We start from the raw sequence: 21,732 nt of genomic DNA, 5'->3' as shown, positions 1-21,732 counted from the left end.
AGCTCCCTGAGAGTCCCTTTCTGGCCTCCAGGGCCCTGCATTTTGGGCCACAGGCTATTGTTATAGTTATGCGTGGCCAGGAGCACAGTCAGAAGTCAGACTGCCTGGGGTGGAGTCTTGGCTTTGCCACTACTAGCTTCCTGACCTCAAGTAAACTACCTTTGCCTCAGTTTGCCCACCTGTGAAGTGGGGGCAATATTAGTTCCTGTTTCATAGAGCTTTTCTCAGGTTTAAACGAGATGATGTGTCCTCAACATCGCTAATTAATAGAGAAATGCAGATCAAAACTACAATGAGGTACTACCTCACACCAGTCAGAATGGCCATCACCAAAGAGTCTACAAATAATAAATGCTGGAGAGGGTGTGGTGTAAGGGAACCCTTCTACATTGTTGGTGAGAATGTAAATTGGTGCAGCCACTCTGGAGAACAGAATGGAGGTTCCTTAAAAAACTGAAAATAGAACTACCGTATGACCCAGCAATCCCCCTCCTGAGCATGTATCCAGAAAAGACGAAAACTGTAATTCGAAAAGATACATGAACCCCAATGTTCATAGCAACGCTGTTTACAATAGCCAAGACATGGAAGCAACCTAAGTGTCCACCACAGGTGAATGGATAAAGATGTAGTACGTATGTACAAAGGAATATTACTCAGCCATAAAAAAGAAAAATAATGCCATTTGCAGCAACATGGATGGACCTAGAGATTATCATACTAAGTGAAGTAAGTCAGACAGAGAAAGACAAATATCATATGATATCACTTATATGTGGAATCTAAAAAAAATACTAACGAACTTATTTACAAAACAGAAACAGACTCACAGACATAGAAAACAAACTTATGGTAACCAAAGGGGAAAGGGGGGAGCGATGAATTGGGAATTTGGGATTAACAGATACACACTACTATATACAAAGTAGATAAACAACAAGGTCCTCCTGTATAGCCCAGGGAACTATATTTAATGTCTTGTAATAACCTATAATGGAAAAGAATCTGAAAAAGAATATATATATACATCATATATTTGTATGTGTGTATATATAACTGAATCAGTTTGCTGTAACGTGAGACACTGTAAATCAACTATACTAAAGTAAAAAAAATAAATAAATGAGATAATGTGTGGCAGACACTTAGAACTGAGGTAAGAACTCAATAAACATAGTTATTTTGGCTCTTACTATTATCGATCCTCAATGGATGCTATCTAGGGTTTTTAATGACCTAAACTTTATGATGCAGAAGCCATTAATCTCAAAGAAAATTGCAGCCCAGGCCCTACTCATTGTGACAAATAATCTCTTCTCCTGCCCTTACCAGGCTTCCCCCAGTCCACACAGATTTTGGGAAGCAAAGTAAATGACAAGATTGTTCACAAACCCACATCTTCAAACCTCAGAGTGACAGATTTAAAGGAAACCTTACTCCTCTCCCCGGTACAAAAGCATGTGAACTCCCTCCCCAGCTTATAGCTGGAAAACCCGAAGCTGCCAGGCTCCCCGCCTGGCGGCTCCCCGCCTGGCGACTCCCCCGCCCAGAGCCCCTCTCTACCGACTGGCTTCTTGACCTCGTGGGAATTCAGTTCTTGTAGCTCCAAAATGGGGGAATCCATGTGCTTCGTAGCATTGATGAGATAATTCAGTGAGGTTGTGCGCAGGGCTCAGGTCATAGTACGTGCTCAGTCAGTGCTGGCTGAAACAACAGTAATCTGGCCATCAGCCTGTTATTTCTGACCATTAACTCTCTGTGGACAGGTGCTCATTTCTTGGTCCCATGGGTGCCTTTGTGTCTCACTCCTTCCGTGAAGGGTGCCCTCCCCACACCTGCCTCCTGCTGTTGCTGGCAGCTCGCCTCAGCCCCGAGGCATCACAGGGAAGCTCTCCTCCTCGGGTCGTACCCCTAAGAGGCAGCAGCCCCTCGACGGCCAGCCACGCGGAGCCTCAGTGGGCCGCCAGCTGCCTCTCCAAGTGGCGCGGCGCCCACGGCGAGGGAGCAGCTGTCTCTTCCAGCTGTCTAATTGCTCAGCAGATCCACTTGAGCACCAGTTTAACAAATCTCACTCCTCACCCCAAGACATCTTTTCCGTGATCTGCCTGCCAGCTCAGGATCGGAGTCGGGGAGGAGTGTGCCGTTGGGTGGGAGGAGTGTTCAGGCCCAGATGGAGAAGCTGGTGGTGTTTGGGTCTCTGGGTCATCTCTGTGGGCCCGGCGATCCCAAAGGACTGGTTACTTTTGCTCACTCAGCAGAAGTCCTCTAACCCCCTACCACGTGCCAGGCAGGTCTCGAGATGAGAGAGAAAAAGATGGAGAGACACAGTCATCTGGGCCATAACCCCCTGGTAACTGGGCACTCGCCTGCATGTAGTCATTCATTCGTCGTCCATTCATTCATTCGTTATTTTAATAAATACTAAGTGCCTGTCGTGGGCTGGACACCCTTCTGGGCATCTGGGCAAACAGAGCAGGTGAAGATTCCTGCCCTTGTGGAGTTATGTTCCAGCTAGGGGGAGGTGGATGACAGTCACCAAGTGTGATATGTAATGTGTGGCTGGTTGGAAGGTGACGGTAGCTGTGGAAGAAGGGTAAGAACAGAGCAGGCTGAGGGGCTCAGGAGCGTGGGAGGTGATGGCTTCCCACACGTGAGGGTGGGCTTCACTGAGAAGGTGATGTGTGAGCACAGACTTGAAGGGGGGGAGGAGTGGCCATCAGGCAGGAGAATCTTCCAGGCAGAGGGGATGGCCCCGTGACAGCCTGGGGAGGGAGTGTGCGCGGCGTGTCTCAGGACCATCAAGCAGGCGGTGAGGGGGAGAGTAGGAGCAGGTGAAGTCACAGAAGCTTCCAGCAGGTCAGATCCTGCAGGGCCCTGTGAACTGCTGTGAGGAGGTTATGTTTTCTCTGTGTGAAATGAGAAGCCCCTGCAGGATTTTGAGAGAGATTGACTTAACGTTTTCAAGCACTGCTTTGGCTGCTGTCTGGAAACTATAGTGTAGGGGGCAGGGGTGGAAGCTGTGGGCTAGGTTGAGTTTGGCTTTGGGCAGAGCAGGCTTTGTCGGGGCGGGGGTGGGGGGAGGGCGATCAGGATTTCCGGTGTGGATGCGCTGGGTCTGAAATATGTGGACAACTGGAGGGAGACAGGCAGAGTTTAGAGGAGGTGCTGGGGCTACTACAGACTTGGAAGGTGTGGACATATCAAGGTATTTAAAGCCCTGAGACAGGAAGAGCTCCCCGAGAGGGCACGTGTAGATGGACCAGGACTGAGCCCCAGGACCTCCCACAGGAGGAGGTTGCAGGAGAGGAGGAGGCACCAGCAAAGGAGATGGAGAGGGAGTGCCTGGGGAGGAAGCAGGGCAGCCAAGGGAGCGTGGGGGCCCGGAAGCCAGACGGAGAGCCTGCTTGAAGGAGAGGTGAGCAGCTGTGCCAGGTGCTGCTGGTGGCCAAACAAAACGGGGACAGGTGACCTTTGGGACCATCTAGTGGTGAGCATTTAGGGTGACATCTACAAGAGCAGATTGGTAGACTGGTGGGGTGATTGGAGAGCGCTGAAGACAGGATAGGAGAAGAGGAGTTGGGAACAGCAGGTGTAGACAGCTCTTTCCAGGAGGCTGGCTGCAAATGAGAGCGAGGAAACGTGGCAGTGAATGGCAGGGATGTACAGTGAGACTCTTTTTTTAAAGAGAGGACCATCAACATTCATTCAACAGTTGTTTATGAAGCACCTGCTGTGTGCCGGGTACTGTGCTCCTGTCTGACTTACCTAGGTCCTGAGTATGTGGGACTTAAAGTCTGCCAGGGATAATGGTGGGAGAGGCAGGTGTGACTGCTGACCTCCCCACTTAGCTCCAGATGTGCATCTTTTTGGTGACAGGCCCCCATCCAGGAGCCCTCCCCACAAGCATCGCCTCCTTAGAACAGAAGACACTTCTCTCACCCGGGAAATTCCAGGGGGTTTAGGAGCTTTGTGTCAGGAAGCAGGTCAAAGACCTGTATATATTTCTTATTATTTAACAATTTCTGTCTCTACCTTATTAGCTTAGAGGAAGAAGTACTTTCCATCTGCACATATCTCGCGGGACTAGTGAAGGTGTGGGAGTTGGTTCCCGAATTTGATGTCTCCTCATTCAGAGGTGCCAAGTGTGGAAAGAGTGGTTATTTTTTATCTAATATACAATCAGACACCCTCAAGGACTTCCAGCCTCCCTTGGGAAATTTCCTGGAATCTCAGTAGGAGGAGGAACTCTGTCTTGTGTCATTAGCTGACTGTAATAGTCAAGTGCAAAGAGACATTCTACCAGCAGACAAGAGACATCCCATCAGCGCAGAGGCAGAGAGGTGGATTCAACCCTCTGGCTTGGAATGTTCCAGTTCCTTCCCCAGGTTCCTCCTCCCCTCTCTCTTCTGTCCTCTGCTTCCTCCAGACTCTTTCTTGCTTTGGGTTCTTAGACATAACTAAGGTTTTCTGGGAAGTTGTCAGAACTGCAGAACATCTCTGTGAGCTTTTCAAAATGGCCTCTGGTTTGTTGTTGATTACCATGTTGTTCCAAATACGTCAAGGTCTCTTTCTCACCTGGGAAAGACACACTCAGCTTCCAGGCGTCAGATCGCAGAGTGCTCAGTGGACCAGGCCGCTGTGTCCTTCAGCCCCATCTTTGGCAGGAGGCAGCATGGTCTCGCTGGCTGGTGTGGGACCCTCCCTCTTTCTGCCCACCCCTGCAGCTCTGTCAAGCCCTAATTATGCTGGGAATGGGGAGTGCTGAGGGTGTGTCTGCCTTCCCTCCCCCCGCAGGGGAGCATTGAGGAGTGGGATTGGGGCCAGCCCTGGAAGAGAAGAAACCTTGGATGTGATTGTTCTCCCATCTCCTAGTCTCTGTCTGTAAGACATTTTCTCATTGCCTTAATGCTCTGGTTCTCACACTTAGCGTGTGCATTGAAATCACCCTGGAATTTATTAAAAATGCAGATTCCTGGCCCTTCCCTCAGACCCATTGAATTAATTTCTGGGAGTGGGGGCCCAGGAACCTGCCTTTGAACAACTTCCTACTCGCATCCCATCCCTCTCCAAGCGATTCTGATGAGGGTGGCCTACAGTTCAACCTTAGAGCCGCGCCAGCCTAGTGGACCCCTCTACCGGGGTCCCCAGCACGCCCGCGAGCCCCGTGCCCCGAGTCCCGCGCATGAGGCAGCAGCCTCCTGCCCCGGCCCCGCGCATGAGGCCCTCCGACCTTTGCTCCTCTCCACGAGTCTCCGCTTCTCGTCGTCTTCTCTTCTGTCCCCTTAGGAGGCAGCTGCCACGTCGGGACTTCTCCTGGGCTTCTCTGTGACCCCTTTTTCCTTTGCATTGTGACCTGGATTCATGAGGTGTGAGCTTTCAGCATGATTTCTTTCTAAACCCATCTTTTCTCACCCCTTGAAACATTAGACTTCCCTGTGACCTTGAGTGTCAGGGATGATGATTTTTCTTTTCCTGCCTGTGTTCTGGGCGTCCCTTGACACTGTTCTCTTGCGGGTCCCTGGAGCAGGAACAGTTTTAGAATTTTCAGCATTAATTGTGTGAGCTTTTTTTTTTCTTAACCCCTCCTCCTGATGAAATCCTCTTCCTTGCCTTCTGCAGTGAGGCTTTCCTTGGCTGGCTTTGTCAGTCGGGCTTCCTATGGGTGAGCGTCCTCAAGGTACTTGCTGGTGTTCCCTGTGGGCAGAGTAAAGCGCCCCACGGAGCCCAGCCCGTGGACCCCACGGTGCGGGCTGTCCGTGCCCTGCAGCCTGCCAGGCCCCGGGGGACCTGAGATCCTGCCCTGGTGCATTTCGGCCTCTTGCTGTCTGTCTGCACACTTTCTCCAGCCCCACATGACTTTGTCATGCTGCCCCTGGGTCTTAAGGTTTAAACAATGAATATTCGAACCAAAATTGACCAGAAAGTCTTCTGCTTGATTCCATCAGTGAGGGTGTTGAGGCCCATGGAAGTGAGGTCATTGTGCAGGGTCACAGGACACTCTGTGGGAATCTGGGGGTTGGGGAGAATTCGTCAGCTCTCAAAATTTAAAGTGCACACCCCTCGACCCAGCAGCTGCATGTTGAGGAATTCATTGCGAAGAAAGCTTTACACGCGTGAGCAAGAAGATGGGTATGAGACTGCGGATGTGGCATTATTTGAATCGGGATCAATAAAAGATGGGTGAAATATAGATCATGGCTCCTTCCAGACATGCAGCGGCGGTAAAGAATGAGGCTGGTCTGTCTGTGCCATGGGGTGCAGTTGTCAGCGCTGGCTGTGGAGGGAAAGGTAACTATGCCACGTGTGCCACTTACGGTTTACGAAGATCAAAACCTGCACGAGTACACCAGTATGTGTATCTGTATATATAAATACACAGGAAACTCTACAGCCTGGAAGAATAATCCTGTGACAATAATGGGAGCAGTGGGATTTGGGGGGAAGGAGGGTGAGCCTTGGTAAAGGATGCCCTGGACCTTCTATGCTCTGTACTTAGGTATTTCAATTTTTTGTTGAGATATTATTTGTATATCATACGATTCGCCTGTTTTAAGTGCACAATTCAGTGTTTTTTAAAGTGTATTCACGAAGTTGTGCAGCCATCACTGCTTTATCGCTCCGTTTTCATCGCACTGAAAAGAAACCCTGTACCTGTCAGCAGTCAGTCCCCAGCCCCTTTTCCCCAGCCTACGGCAACTAAGAAATTACTTTCTGTTTCTATTGATTTCCCTCTTCCGGCATTTCATATAAATGGAATAACACTATATGTGGCCTTTTGCATCTGGGTTCTTTTACTTAGTATAACGTTTTCAAGATTCATCCACGTGTGGCATCTGTCAGCACTTCGTTCTTTAAAAAAATTAAAACATTTTTTAATTGTGGTAAAATACATATAACATATAATTGACCATCTGTTTTGAAATGTACAGTTCGGTGGTATTAAGCACATTCATACTGCTGTGTACCCATCACCCCCGTCCATCTCCAGAGCTCTTTCCATCTTACAAAACTGAAACTCTTCCGTTAAACAGTAACTCCCCATTCCTCCCTCCCCTCAGCCCCGGGCAACCACCATTCTCCTTTCTGTCTCTATGAATTTGACTAATCTAGGTACTTCATATAAGTGGATTCATACGGTGTTTGCCCTTTTGTGACGGGCTTACTTCACATAGCATAATGTCCTCAAGGTTCCTCCATGTTGTAGCATGGGTCAGAATTTCCTGTCCTTTGAAGGCCAAATGACTATTCACTGTATGTACAGACCACATTGTGTTTATTCATTCAGCCCTGGACACTAGGGCTGCTTCCTTCCACCTTTTGAACATTTGGAGACAAGTTTTTTTGTATATTTTCAGTTCTCTTGGGTTGAATTTTTTTAAACTACAAACTTGTGCTGATGTATTGCTTTTGAATTTGTAATGAAATGGGGAAGAGAAAATAAGTCACATCCACGATTTCAAGGTTTCCTGCGTTTTTTTTTTCTGGGACGTGGCGCCACATGGGAAAAAACCCCAACATCCTGGAGAAGAACAAACAAACCCAGGTTGTCTGAGGCTGGCTCAGGCTCTGCCTCTGGAATCCTGACTCCTGTGTGTCTGTGCCAGGCCAGAGCTCCCACGCTGGAGCTCCTGGGCAGAGGTTGTAGCATCGTGGTTCAGATAGCAGCCTCAGAATGCAAAGGCGGATGCTATGTGCCAGTGCACGTGAGGTGCTTACTGTAGTGCCAGTGCCTGGGAAGCATCCAATAAGTATTAACTGTCGTTATTATTGTCTTCTCCTCTTGGCCAGTCGCCCAATTCCTGAAGAGTTACACAGGCCAAGTGAGAGAGTGAGTGGGTACACACCTTGGCGAGAGTGCAAACTGTCTAGAAATGTAATGGCTTATCTATGACTTGTCGGCTGGGTTGGATTTATACCCTGTTAATGGCCCAGTGGTATGGTGTATGTACAACAGGGGCATGAAAATATTAAAATGGATTATTTTTCCTGCAGTGAACATGTGTTACTTTTATAATTTGAGAAAATAAACTTGTGAAAGGAACAAAGAGAAAACATAACCACAAGTTCCGAGAACCATGCTAAACGAGCCTTGTCAGCTGGACGGCATCTGCAGTAAGAGTGGCAGATCTCTGCTGACTGATTTTCTTGGTACGTTGATACATTCAGACTCAAAGAGGTGTCTGTCAGCCCGGAATTATCGAGAATCTGATTTATGCCTCATTGGATTCTGGATGTTTTGTGGGTTCAGAGAAACAGGATGGAGCCTTTGCCTTTTAGGAGCTTCTAGTCTGGGTAGCCGGTCAAGGTCACCATCTCACGTTCTGTTAATTACCTGACAGCTCCCACCACCATCGCCATGTATGCAGCACGTTTTCTGCACCAGGCCTCTGCTAGCCGCTTCATCTCTTTTCTCTGGGAATCCTCCATTGTTGCCCTGCAGGATGGGTGTGATTATCCCCTCTTTACCAAGCAGGAGACTGGGCTCAGGGCAGCTGAGGACCTTGCAGAAAGGGGCCCAGCTGGCATTCGAACCCAGGTCAAGCTCTGTGCCTTTTGCACTGTTGTGTCCTTCTCATTCTGTTGACACATTTCCTTTTTTTTTAAACTGCACCACATTTGCCTGTGGGATGGTGCAGAGTCCTAGGGACCGAGGCAGTTCAGAGAAATCTTCCACGTGGGCTTTTGAAATTCCAAGAGCCTCTTCTTAAGGGCAGGTTGTACAGTGATTTCCTAAGGAAGGTTTAATGCCCGTAAACCCAGGGCTTACAGATGAACAATTCCTGCCTCTGATAAATGTGGCATTGCTGCTGTAAGAATGAATTGCAGAAGTCACACGTGCTTGTTGTTCCGAATAAAATGATTCAGAGCTTTAGAATGAAAACACTGATTGTTATCTACTGCTCTCCACACCCAGGTGACCGGGGTTAATAGTTCGGGTTGGCCCTGTGTCCTTGCTCAGACGACCAGGTAGACGTCCAGCTCGTGCCTTTCCTCCTGCCTCCCTCCCCTCTCCCTCCCACCCAAATGGAACCACGTTACACACATTTCTGCTACTAGTGGAATTCTTGAACCTAGATACATCTGTTTTGGAATGAACAGTTTTGTAAACAACATTTGAAGCCGTCCGTGTCATCTTGTCCTGTTGCTGACAAGCTGACCCTCGTGGGTCTGTAGAGTGTGGTCAGGTCCAGAGTTCTGTTCAGCAAACACTTTTGCACCACTTAGATCACGGCAAGAAATCGCTCCGTCTGGCATGCCCAGCTGCTTGTTTTATTCCAGCAACAGAGTGGTTTTCACTCTCAAACTGCTTTTCACTTAGGGGGAGAAAGACATCTCTCAAGTTTCCATCAGAGCCTCTGCTAGGCTGCATCACATGAGCAGGTGAAAATGTGGTTGGCGAAGGGTGTGATGACAGTTCTGGTTTTATGCACCAGCCATTCCCAGCTGTCCCTGTGCATGTGTTATATATTTAGATGATCCCTTGGAAGAGAGATGTGGCATCTACACAGGCGAGCAGATTTCTCTGGAAGGGCCTAGAGGAGATGGAAACTTCTAATGAAAAGACTTTCTGATTTGAAAAAGAAGGCAGGCTCTCACTTTATATTTGCTTTTAAAAAATTGTCATATCTTTAGTGCTTGGAGCGAGAATATAAAGTAGCTTGTATTCTTTTGTTTAATCCTCACAAGAGGTATTATTATCCCCTTTTACAGATGAGGAAACTGAGGCTCAGAGACTTGAAGTCATGTGCCTACGATCTCACTCTGCTTAGTGACAGAGCTAAGATTTGAATCCAGGGATGCACTTGTGTCTCTGTCCACACTTCTGTATTTCTGATCATGTATATAATTCTTTGTCTGTTAGAAAAACAGTATCCCTCTCGATCCCATGGTTCCCGGTCCTGTTCTTGAGGGATACAGACGAGCGTGCACCCCTTGGATAGATGTTGTTGGTGTGAATGTCACGTGTTAAGACATTGTTGGGTAACATTTTCTTAGCTTGGCTATCACGTGTCCCCTGATTTTAACCAGAGAATCGTCTATCTGTGAGGTGACGGGGTGTATATCAAGTTTTTGGAGAATCAGGTTTCAGCTTTCTGGAGAGTTTGAAATTTATAGTTACCTGTGAGCAGGCAACCAAAAATGTGAGCGTGTGTGTGTGTGTGTGTGTGTGTGTTTGATGCATGTAGGGAAGTAGGTTTCCTCTGAGGTTTCAGCCTGTGGCCTGGGAAGTCTGTCACAGGTGGAAATTGGTGACACAGTGGCCAGTAGGCTCAAGAGGTAGGGAGGCAGTGTGGTGAGTTGGGGAGAGCGTGGGGCTTTGAAGTCAGGCAGACTGGGGTTTGTAGTACAGTGTTGTAAAAGAACCCACACCTCCGTTTCCTCATCGTTGCAGTGGAGATACCACACAGTGGTATTTCGAGCCGGATATGAAATGATATAAATCATCGGCTCATCGGGCTCCGTAAACAGTAGCTTTTCCCCTTTATTGCTGCCTGTAGATGTTCTGTCTGTGCTGCAGCCTGAGACCATAGCAGGGAGGTGGAAACTTTTCCGGCTCCAGTTGGGAGCGGCCATTCCTTTTCCATGCCACGAGCTCTTGTCTGTTCACCACCTTCTTCCCCAAGTACTATCGCCTGGCTTCTCATGGGAAACTCTAGGTTGAATCAAGATTTCTCAGTTTGGGGGGACTCCTTTCCCCAAGGTCGAAATTAGCTGGCTAGCAGCCAAAGTTCATTGGTTGCCCCACCCCTAAAAAGCCTGGACATGTTCAGCGATAGCTCAGAAAGCCCTGGCAGAAGCTCTTCTGAGAGACGCCGGAAACTTGCTGCCCTGGTGACACCTGGTTCTGTGACGCTGGAGCCGTGCGGGGCTGGTGGCAGTGTTGGGTTCCCTCTGTCTGCTATGTAACCTTGGGGCAGGGAGAGAAACCCCTCAACCTCTCCTTAGCGTTTGGGCCTCATGAATGCCTGCTGGACAAAGGTCTGAACCAGAGAGTGAACGAGTCTCCCTTAGTTACTCAGCTGCTGACGGGGCTGGGGCGGGAGCGTGCTGTGGGGGAAGGAACACGGGCTTGTGTTTCGTCCTGAACCTCCCCTTTGGTACCTGTCTGACCTTGGGCTAGCCCCTTAACGCCTTGGAAACTCATTTTCCTGGGTTAATAACATCTACCGTGCAGGTTTATTGTGAGAACAATACATGATATAATAATGTGCTAGCAGCGTGCCTGGCGAGGCAGAAGCCGGTAGAAGGATGACCCCAGCAGTAGCATCATCTGTACTCCTGGCTGCACACGGTGCTGAGTGCTTCGCCTGCATGGTGGTGTTTCATCCTGTGGTTCTTTGCGGTTGGGGCTGTTACTGTGACTATTTTGCAACAGGAGGAAACTCAGCTTTCAAAGGTGGGGTGGTCTCACCTAATTCTATGGTTCTTATCCGGATGCTCTTGTCTCCTAATTTTGTGTCTCCAACCCTGACCTCTCCCCTAAACTCTAGACTCATGTGCTACTGCATTTTTGATATTACCTCTTAGACATGCTTGTATCAAACCTAGCTTGTCTGAAAACCAAACTCCTGGCGGTCACTCGCCCTGCTCTTTCCCCAGTCTCCCCGGCTCAATCAGATGATGGTTCCATTCTGCAGGTTCTGGAGGCCAGAAATCTTGGTGTTACATTGACTCCTGTCTTCACCCAACCCCACATCAAATCTGACTTTTCTTTCTCGACCTCTTCTGCTCCTTGTCACACCCGTTGCTGTCACCATGGTCCAGGCCAGCATCACCACCCCCTGCCTGGACCACTGCCGTAGCGCCCTAACCAGCTCTGTGCCCTGGATTCTCTCGGAAGAAGATGCTGCTACAAAGTTAGGAGCACGGGAGGTGCCCTGGGGGATAATGCCTCTGAAATAGAAATGGGACAGGCAGCACCGGGCCGGGAGAGCCTCCGGTTTGGATGCAGATTTAACAGAGTTTTGCCCACCCACCTTGTTGGGGAGCTCTGTGCAAAGACTGCTCATTAGAGGGGTCCCACATTGCCCCGAGGTACCTCTCTGTGCTCAGCCACCGGCTAGGGCTGCCCTGAAGGAGTAGTGCATCTGGAAGGGACTGCAGCTGGTGGTTGTCAGCTCACTTCACTCCTTGCTGCTGGTAGAGCAGTGAGTTCTCCCGTGAAGGGAGACCTGAGCTGGGTACATCCCCAGCCACTACACCTCCTCTCCCAGCTTCCACAGTTGCCCCTTCATAGAGCCAGTAGAAGGATCTTTAAAAAAAATAGGTCTGATCATACCACCTTGTGTTCGGTCTTCCTGTTTTGCTCAGAATAAAATACTATAGCCTGCAAACCCCTGCCATCTCCTCTGTGGTCTCATTTCCTGTCGATCTCTTCCTCATGCATTATCCTTAAGGCACACTGGCCTTCCTACTGTTCCTGGAACACATTAGGCCTGTGCCTACCTCAGGGCCTTTGCACTTGCCATTCTCAGGAATGCTCTCCCCCCCCAGGGCTTTGCATGGCTCACTCCCCCACTTTATTCTGGTCTATGCTCAGATGGTACCTCCATGGTGAGGCCTTTCCTCATACTTTATATATTTAGTATTTCTCCACCACCATGCTTTAACCCTCCCAAAGCACGTCTTACAGCCTGACATATTAAAGAGTTATTTTCTGACTCCTCCCACTAGAGTGTAAGCTTCATACTGGCATTCCCCACCGCCCCCCTCCCCGCCCCCATACATCCCTGTATTAAGTATCTAGTGTCTAGTGCCTGGCATGTAATGAATCTTAAGTAGCCAGTTGTTGAGTGAAAGGATGAAACACTTGCCCAAGGTCACTCACTGGTGAGTGGTGGGGCCAGACTTTGCACCTGGTATCTGATTGCAGAGCTCACGCTGCCTCATTCGCTGTGCTCTCCCCCTGCCTCAGCGAGTGCTTGGAGGACGGTAGATGCTGTTATTATTGAAGACTGTTTCCTTTGCTGGAACAAGTGTGGGTACCTGCTGTTTTGTAAGGATCACTGTCACCTTACCCAGGAGGAACTGTTCTCCTTTGGAACCTGCACGTGTCCCAGATTCCCATCACACCACACCCAGCCCCCTGTTATAGGACCCGGCACACCTCCTTTTGTGCATTAGAATGTTCAAGGGAACCATCTCTGAGTTTTAAATTGTTCTTTATCCTCTTTCACCACCAGCATCGCATACTGTTTGCATCCGGGTCAGGCTAAGCTTGTTCAAATTGAAAGCAGAACAGTAACCTTATCATACTGTTTGCCATGCTGCTTTCCATGGTATCTGAAGTTTTGCTTAAAATAATTGAGGCAAAACCCCCCATGTGTTCTCTGGTGCTTTGACTGCCAGTGAGACCAGCATAGCGTCTGCTTATTTCAGGTGACTTATCACAGACACCTCGGCAGGCAGCAAGGAGGTGAAAAACTGTGTCATGTTCCCTAAGTTTAAATGACCTGCTAGTGGTGCTAACAAACCCACAGCTTTTCTGGAACATGACAGATAGTTCTGATTTACAGTCAGTGTCTTTGTGCTTCTATCAAACACAGTTTCAGTGTCTATCTGGATTTAAAGATAGAAGGCTTATTATTTTTGCCAAATTTTTTCCACTTGGAGTCTAACTTCGATAATTATACCATCAAGGAAATAGCAGAGAAAACTGCTGACTACTCAGATTATGTGCAAGGGAACAAAGTGTAGATGTTCCTGTGAATAATGTGGCTATTCGCTAGGTTGCTTGGGTTATGGGGCATCCTGTGCTAGACAGATAATGTAGATAGCTTCACCTTTGGCACAAGCCTCAGCTGGCCAGACTGAGTTCTACATGGAGGCTCCAAAGTGCTGTGTAAGATGAAGCAATATCATTGCTTTATTTATATGAGAACCCATTGTGTATGGATGTAGCTTTCAAATTTCGTTTAGCAAATTAAATACAGCCCTTACCCTGTTTTGCTTTTGGACCTGTGTTTATGTTTTGGTCTTTTCAACACAGTCCCCTTCCCGCCCATCCTCCCGGGATAGGTTCCAAGAGCCCAGGGGATGCCTGAAACTGCCCATAGTACCACATCCCCTATATGCTGTTTTTTTCCTGTACTAATGGGCAAGTCGTATATACAGCATTGGATACTCTGCCCAAAGAGGTGAGTCACGTCCTGCACAGGACAGAGCAGGGTAGTGCAAGGTCTCACCATGCTACTGAGAATGGTGCATGATTTGAAACTTACAAATTATTTATTTCTGGAATTTTCCATTTAATATTTTTTGGACCACGGTTGACCACAGGTAACTGAAACCGGGGGGAAGTAAACTTGTAGATAAGGTGGGGGGTGACTACTATACAGCTTAAGTTTCTTATCCACAGTTGAAATATCTAACCATGTGGGTGAAAGTTTCTTTCTGTCCTGTTGGGGACCAGCAGCTGCCCTCTTCGTGCAGTGCTTGAGCAGGGCAGAAGGTCAAGTTCTGAACACTGTCAAAGTAACTCAAAATATGGACCGAGATTGTTAATGAAAAAATTTTAGGTTTACGATGGCATAGTCTTGTACTCTGGAATTCAGAGTGAGCTATTTTGGAAACGAATAGCGTTTCCTCCTGGGCTGTTAAGTTGTCTGTCTCTCTGTTCCAAGACTAATGGATCACTCTCAGGAAATAGGTATCTTAAAAGAACAACAACAGACTTGAAGTGTGATCAGTCACAAATGTTTGTATCGGTTGTTCAGATTTGACTTGCAGAATTCAATCACAGTTGATCCTCTCCAAGTTGATTGGTTTACTGGAGGATGTGCAGAGTGTGTGAAATGGGCTGTAAGCTGCCATTTTTGGCTCTCATGACTTGGCGTTACTCACACTTTTATTATGCTGTCTTCCTTGAACGCCTGAATGTTCTCTTGCTCCTGAAGCAGATGAAATCTTCTTGACTTGAAAATACACAAATCAGATGGTGGTGCTTGTACAAACTTCAGCTAAAGGGACAACTAACTTCTGGTGCCTCGCCACAGCTCACCTTGCCAGTAGAGAGGCGGGGAGTGTCTAACCGATGAGATGGCTCCCCTCACTTTCCTAATATTAATCTATAAGCTATAGAGATACATCTTTATCCATTCATATGTTGATGGACACTTAGGTTGCTTCCATATCTTGACAATTGTAAATAATGCTCCTATTTGTATCTTTTCAAATTAGTGTTTTCATTTTCTTCAGGTATATACCCAGTAATGGAATTGCTGGATCATATGGTAGTTCTATTTTTAATTTTTTTGAGGAACCTCCATACTGTTTTTCACAGAGGCTGCAGCAATATATATTCTTGCCGACATTTGTTATTTGTGGTGTCTTGATGATAGCCATTTTGATAGGTGTGAGGTGATGCTGCATTGTGGTTTTGATTTGCATTTCAGTGATGATTAGGAACGTTGAACATCTTTTTGTGTGCCTGTTTGCCATCTGTATATCTCTTTTTGAAAAATGTCTATTCAGGTCTTCTGACCATTTTAAAGTTGGGTTGTTGTTGTTTGGTATTGAGTTGTATGAGCTGTTTATATATTTTGGATATATATCCAAATATATATATATATATATCCAAAGCCCCCTTTTGGTTATATTATTTGCAAATATTTTCTCCTATTCAGTAGGTTGTCTTTTTTGCTGTTGTTTATGGTTTCCTTTGCTGTGCAAAAGCTTTTAAGTTTAATTAGGTCCCATTTGCTTATCTTTGCTTTTGTTTCCTTTGCCTTAGGAGACGGATCGAAAAAAAATACCACTACAATTTATGTCAAGCAGTGTTCTGCCTATGTTTTCTTTTAGGAGTTTTATAGTTTCTGGTCTTACATTTAGTTCTTTAACTCATTTTGAATTTATTTTTGTGTATGGTGTGAGAAATGTTCTGATTTCATTCTTTTACATGTATCTGTCCAGTTTTCCCAGTACCAGTAATTGAAAAGACTGTCTTTTCCCCATTATATATTCTTGCCTCCTTTGTTGTAGATTAATTGACCAAAAGTGTGTGGGTTTATTTCTGGGCTCTCTCTTCTCCTCCATTGATCTATATGCTTGTTTTTATGCCAGTACTATACTGTTTTGATTGCTGTAGCTTTGTAGTCTTGTCTGAAATCAAGGAGTGTGATGCCTCCAGCTCTGTTCTTTCTCCAGATTGTTTTGGTTAAATGGGGTCTTTTGTATTTCCATACAAATTTTAGAAGCATTCGAGTTCTGTGAAGAATGCCATTGGTATTTTGGTAGGGATTGCATTGACTCTGTAGATTGCCTTGGGTATTATGGTCATTTTAACAATACTAATTTTTTCAATCCATGAACACAGTGTATCTTTCTGTCTGTTTGTGTTGTCTTCAGTTTCTTTCATCAGTGTCTTAAAGTTTTCTGAGTACAGGTCTTTTACCTCCTTGGTTAGATTTATTCCTAGGTATTTTATTCTTTTTGATGTGATGGTAAATGGGATTGTTTTTTAAATTTGTCTTTCTTTATAGTTCATTATTAATGTAGAGAAATGCAACAGATTTCTGAATATTATTTTTATATCCTGTAACTTTACTGAGTTCATTAATGTGCTCTAGTCGTTTTTTTGGTGGTATCTTCAGGATTTGCTATGTATAGTATCATGTCATCAGCAAACAGTGCCGGTTTTACTTCTTCCTTTCCAATTTAGACTCCTTTTATTTCTTGTCTGATTGCCGTGGCTAGGACTTCCAACACTGTGCTGAATAAAAGTGGTGAGAGTGGGCATCTTTATCTTATTCCTGATCTTAGAGGAAATGCTTTCAGCCTTTCAGCTTTTTATTTAAAAATTTAAAAAAAATTATTTCACCAAATGAAATTGAGTTTAGTTTTTTAAAAAATTGAGCTTTTGTACATAGCCTTGTGGTAAAAGACCTGATACTCTAGCAACCATCTTTCCCCATTTCCCACTCCTCACAAGCAACTGCTTCAGACTTTTTAACTGATTGTTTTAGTAGTTATCTTCATATCTCTGAATAATGTGTGTCTATTGCCATTTGTTGATTTTTTAGTTGTAGGTGTTGTTTATTGATTTCTCACCGTGGAAGATGAAGGGTAGCATTCTCTGATCCTCCACGCCCTTGAACTGTGTACACACACAGACAGACATATACACGCACACACCCTCCAGCTGTCATATAGTCTAGCACAGTCATGTGCTCATTTTGGTTAGATCCATGATCCACGATTACATTATTATGACTCTGAAAATACTCTCTACAGTTGAGCCATGAGATACATGATTAGTATTTTTGGACAACTTGTAAATTTCTTTGAAGTTAATATTTATCTGTTTTTTGTTTTTTAAATTTTATTGGTATTCTGCATACCTATCACTAATTCAACTTCAGAATTTCCCTCAGTTATATAAATCTCAGTGTTTTCAAACACTTGAGTCATCAGTGGCATCCTGAGGCAGTCTGTCCTGGGGTCCTCTGACCTGTAGCTGGAAGAAGCCTGACTACTCTGTGGGCCTGTACTCTCCAATTCACTCCTCCTTTATTGAGATATAATTCATATATTATACAGTTCACCCCTTTAAAGTGCACAGTTCAGTGGTTTTGGTATATTCACAAGGTTGTGCAACCATCATTTTCTGTTTCCAGAACATTTTTTATCACCCCAGAAAGAAACCTGATACTCATTAGCAATCACTCCCCATCACTCCTTCCTCCCAGCCCTTGGAAATCAATACCACTCTGGACATTTCATGGAATCATGCAGTATGAGGCCTTTCACTTAACATCACGTGTGGCTTTTTTCACTTAACATCATGTTTTCAAGGTTCATCCATGTTGTGGCCTGTGTCAGTACTTCATTCCTTTTTAAAGCTGAATAGTAACCCGTTGTATGGGCATACCACACTTTGTTTATCCGTTTATCCATGATGGCCTGCAGGTTCTTCCCACTTTGGTTATCATTAAGAATTTTCTCAAACTCACTTTTGTGTTGGATCTCCTATATCTTGGCATCTCTGTCTTCCTCTTCCTGGATTTCTTCTCTTCTTTGGGTGGGAGGTAACATTTTTGAGAGGTTGCATGTCTGCGAATGCCTTTACCCGCTTCTCACATGGTTTGGCTTTGTAGATCATTCCAGGTTGGAAATAATTCCACTCAGGACATTGAAGATTCATTGTTTTCTAGCTTACAGTGATGCTGTTCAGGAATCCTATGCCATTTCTGATTTTGTTTGTCCTTTGTAAAACTTCTGCTTCCACTCCAGGAGTTTGTACCCTCTCCTCTTTGTCTCCTGTGTTGTGGAATTTCACTGTGAGCACGTGAGCATCGCTTCTCATCAAGCTTATCCTCAGTAGAGCTCTTCAGCTTCAACACTCATGTCTGGTGGTTCTGGGACATTTCTTGACTTGTATCTTTGACTTCCTCCTCTCTGAGTTATTTTTTCTTTCTTGAGCGCTTCTCATTTGGTAATTCTTGATTTCCTTTTTTGTTCTCCATTTTGTCATCCTCTGGCTCTATTCTCTAGAAATTTCTTTACCGTCTATCCCTTATACGTGGTATTCCATTTTTGCTGTCATAGTTTTGCTTTCCAAAGGGCTTTTATACATTCTGTGTGTTCTTTTCAAGTGTCTCCCTCTTCCCGTTTCTCAACTGCACCTTCTCCTCTCTCTCTGGGAGTATTACCGGTAGTTTGCTTTTGAAATGTTCTTCTCACTTAATAATTTTTCTTTCCTACATGTTGATTTCTCTATTTGTGTATTCTGGTCCCTGTCTTTCATCTTAGGTGCTTGCCTCAAATGTAAGGTGATTTCTGGCTGTCTTGTCAGATGTAGGAGTGGGGCACTAAAACACTGATGGAGGGGCTGTGCCATTTTCCCGGAAAACCCCCCACATTGAGCCCTTTCCTCTTTGGCTGGTAGATTCCTAGGAAATTACTTTCTGTTCCCTTGCTTAGAGGTATATGCCTGATGTCTGCTGCTCTGGGAGTGGGGAGGGAAGAAGAATGGCAAAACTTCAGAAGTTCAGTGTGTATTATTTTTACCTCTGTTTTTAGTAAGATACCCCTACCTTCAACTCAGGTGCAGCTACTGGGTTTTTTTTGGGTTTTTTTTAACCTTTTCTGGAGAATAAACCCCTAGTCTTCTGCTAGTTGCTTCTTAAGGCAGACTTTTATCCCTTCTTTGGACTTTTAGCTGGTGTTCACTTCCGCTTCTAGAAGTGTCTCGTGTTAGCAGTTTATGCAAGTTGTTCACTTTAATCAGATTGTGTTTTGCAGTTGCCCACTTGTAGCTGAGAATGAAATTTTCTCAGGTCTGTCAGGTTCCTCACCAGTTACCTACCTTCTTCTCAGCTTCTAACATTTTGTTGTGTTGTTTTCTCTCTCATTCTCTTTTTCTTTAAGGGTGGTGCCTTTAGAAGGAATTATTTTTAATTGGTATTTTAATGAGATTTTGAGAGGTTGTGAATGTAAATTAACATGTTCAATCTGTCAACTTAAACAGGTTGTTACTGGGTCACTCCTTGAAGTAGTGGCTGGAGCTATAGTCACTGCTGGGATGGAAACCACTTAGGGTTTTATTCCAGTATGTTCTGTGTCGTCACTCAGGGGCCTTGCTACCTCCGGGGCCCTGACCAGCCGTGGCCTGATGGAGGCTCCGTGAAGGGCTGAAGGTGGAGCCAGTGGTCAGTTCAGGCCCAGCAGCGAGTCCCATTGTTGCTCAGCTTTTCCCCGTGTTGACTTCTCCCTCAGTGCCTGACCAGAGCCCGTGTCTCTCGAATCCCAGTCGCTGGGGGGCTCACCTTAGCTTCCTGTTCTGCCTCACTGCCGTCTCATCACACTTGACGGGGCAGCCAGGAATCTCATCTCAGGACACACAGGCATCTACATCTGCATCCCTGATGCTTGTTTTCAGACGTGGGGTGAATCCATAGTCACACTACTGGGTCTTAACTGCTCGTGCAGGAGTTCTCCACTGCTCTCCTTCTACTTACCTTGGAATTATCTGGCTCTTTCCCAGTTTTTATCTTTTTACTCTTCTCTACAAAGTGAGCATATGTGGGTATATACCTGATAGTAGAAACAATGCCCATGGGCATCTACTGTGCTCTTTTTTTTTTTTTTGAAGTATAGTTGATTTACAATGTTGTGTTAGCTTCAAGTGTACAGCAAAGTGATTCAGTTATACATATATATATATATTTTTCAGATTCTTTTCCATAATAGGTTATCACAGTTCCTTGTGCTATACAGTAGGTCCTTGTTGTTTACCTATTTTATATAAAGTAGTGTGTATCTGTTAAACCCAAATTCCCAATTTATCCTTCCCCTCCTTTCCCCTTTGGTAACCATAAATTGGTTTTCTTTGTCTGTGAGTCTATTTCTGTTTTGTAAATAAGTTCATTTGTATCACTTTTTAAGATTCCATACGTAAGTGATATCATATGGTATTTGTCTTTCTCTGTCTGATTTACTTTACTTAGTATGATAATGTCTAGGTCCATCCATGTTGCTGCAAATGGCATTATTTCATTCTTTTTTATGGCTGAGTAGTATTCCATTATGTATATGTACCACATCTTCTTTATCCATTCATCTGTCAGTGGACACTTAGGTTGCTTCCATGTTTTGGCTATTGTAAATCATGCTGCTATGAACATGGGGGTGCATGTATCTTTTCAAATTAAAGTTTTCTCCGGATATATGTAACTCGTGTTTTTGGCTCATACAGCTTAATATAAAAAAAACAAACAACCCAATCAAAAAATGGGCAGAAGACCTAAATAGACATTTCTCTGAAGAAGACATATAGATGGTCAACAGGCATGTGAAAAGATGCTCAATATCACTAATTATTAGAGAAATGCAAATCAAAACTACAATGAGGTATCACTTCACACCAGTCAAAATGGCCATCATTAAAAAGTCTACAAGCAATAAATGCTGGAGAGGGTGTGGAGAAAAGGGAACCCTCCTCCACCGTTGGTGGGAATGTAAATTGGTGCAGCCACTATGGAAAAGGGTATGGAGGTTCCTTAAAATACTGTGCTAATTCTTGTGCTGACCTGAAAGTCAGTATCTCATGAAGATGTCTTTGCATTGTCATTGTGCATTGGTTTTAGAGTTTTTCCAGAAGATTCCTTGGTTCTAAATATAATCTGAGCCCCATTACCATTTCACTTCAGGCTCTAGGCAGGCGCTATCTCCTGGAAAACTTTTTTGTTGGAGAAAAAGAAATTTGACCAGTATAAAAGATGTAAGTGTAGGCTCTTATATTTGCCAAAACATTGTCTGTTTTCCCCTGAAATGGAAAGTAGCTATAGGATTGTTCCCCAGACTCCTGTGCATCTGTCTCTAGGACAGTTATTGCTGTTCTTAAATACAGCTTACCATTTGATTTATTGTACTTCTGTGAAAATGATGCAATGCTGAAGTAATTAGTAATTGTGATCTTTTTTTTCTCCTTTAACAAGAGCTTTCTCTCTGGAGAAGCCATTTGGAAAAGAAGATTTTTTTTTTTTTCCAAATGGGAGAATTATTTTTGATTACTGTTACAATACTTACGGAATGTCTTTCTTTTCCTAAAGTTGTACCAAATCTTTGGAATGTCGATGGAGAAGTTACAGTTACGGACCAGAAGCCGGGAGAAGTTGCCGAGGAACTAGCCAGCTCCTATGAAAGGAAGCTCATTGAGGTAAGGGTGGCAGAGTCCGCGTTTACTCCCGACATTGGCTGCTTTGGAGATTGTCAGACAGAGGCCCAGCCTGT

The 21,732-nt window shown here is 45.2% G+C and overlaps 1 protein-coding gene across 3 annotated transcripts in view; it reads left to right on the top strand.

The window, feature by feature from the left end:
- SNX29 (sorting nexin 29) overlaps positions 1-21,732 on the top strand; it is a 552,967-nt gene that overhangs the window by 252,506 nt on the left and 278,729 nt on the right. For all 3 annotated transcript variants that reach the window (XM_030883986.2, XM_060284206.1, XM_060284205.1), the window contains one exon: positions 21,552-21,658. In XM_030883986.2, the coding sequence (XP_030739846.2) occupies positions 21,552-21,658 (107 nt within the window). The remainder of the gene's footprint in view (positions 1-21,551; positions 21,659-21,732) is intronic.

This window comes from Globicephala melas, chromosome 15 (genome assembly GCF_963455315.2).
Source record: "Globicephala melas chromosome 15, mGloMel1.2, whole genome shotgun sequence".
In the NCBI taxonomy this organism is placed as follows: domain Eukaryota; kingdom Metazoa; phylum Chordata; class Mammalia; order Artiodactyla; family Delphinidae; genus Globicephala; species Globicephala melas.
This window is presented reverse-complemented; position numbering and strand designations above follow the sequence as displayed.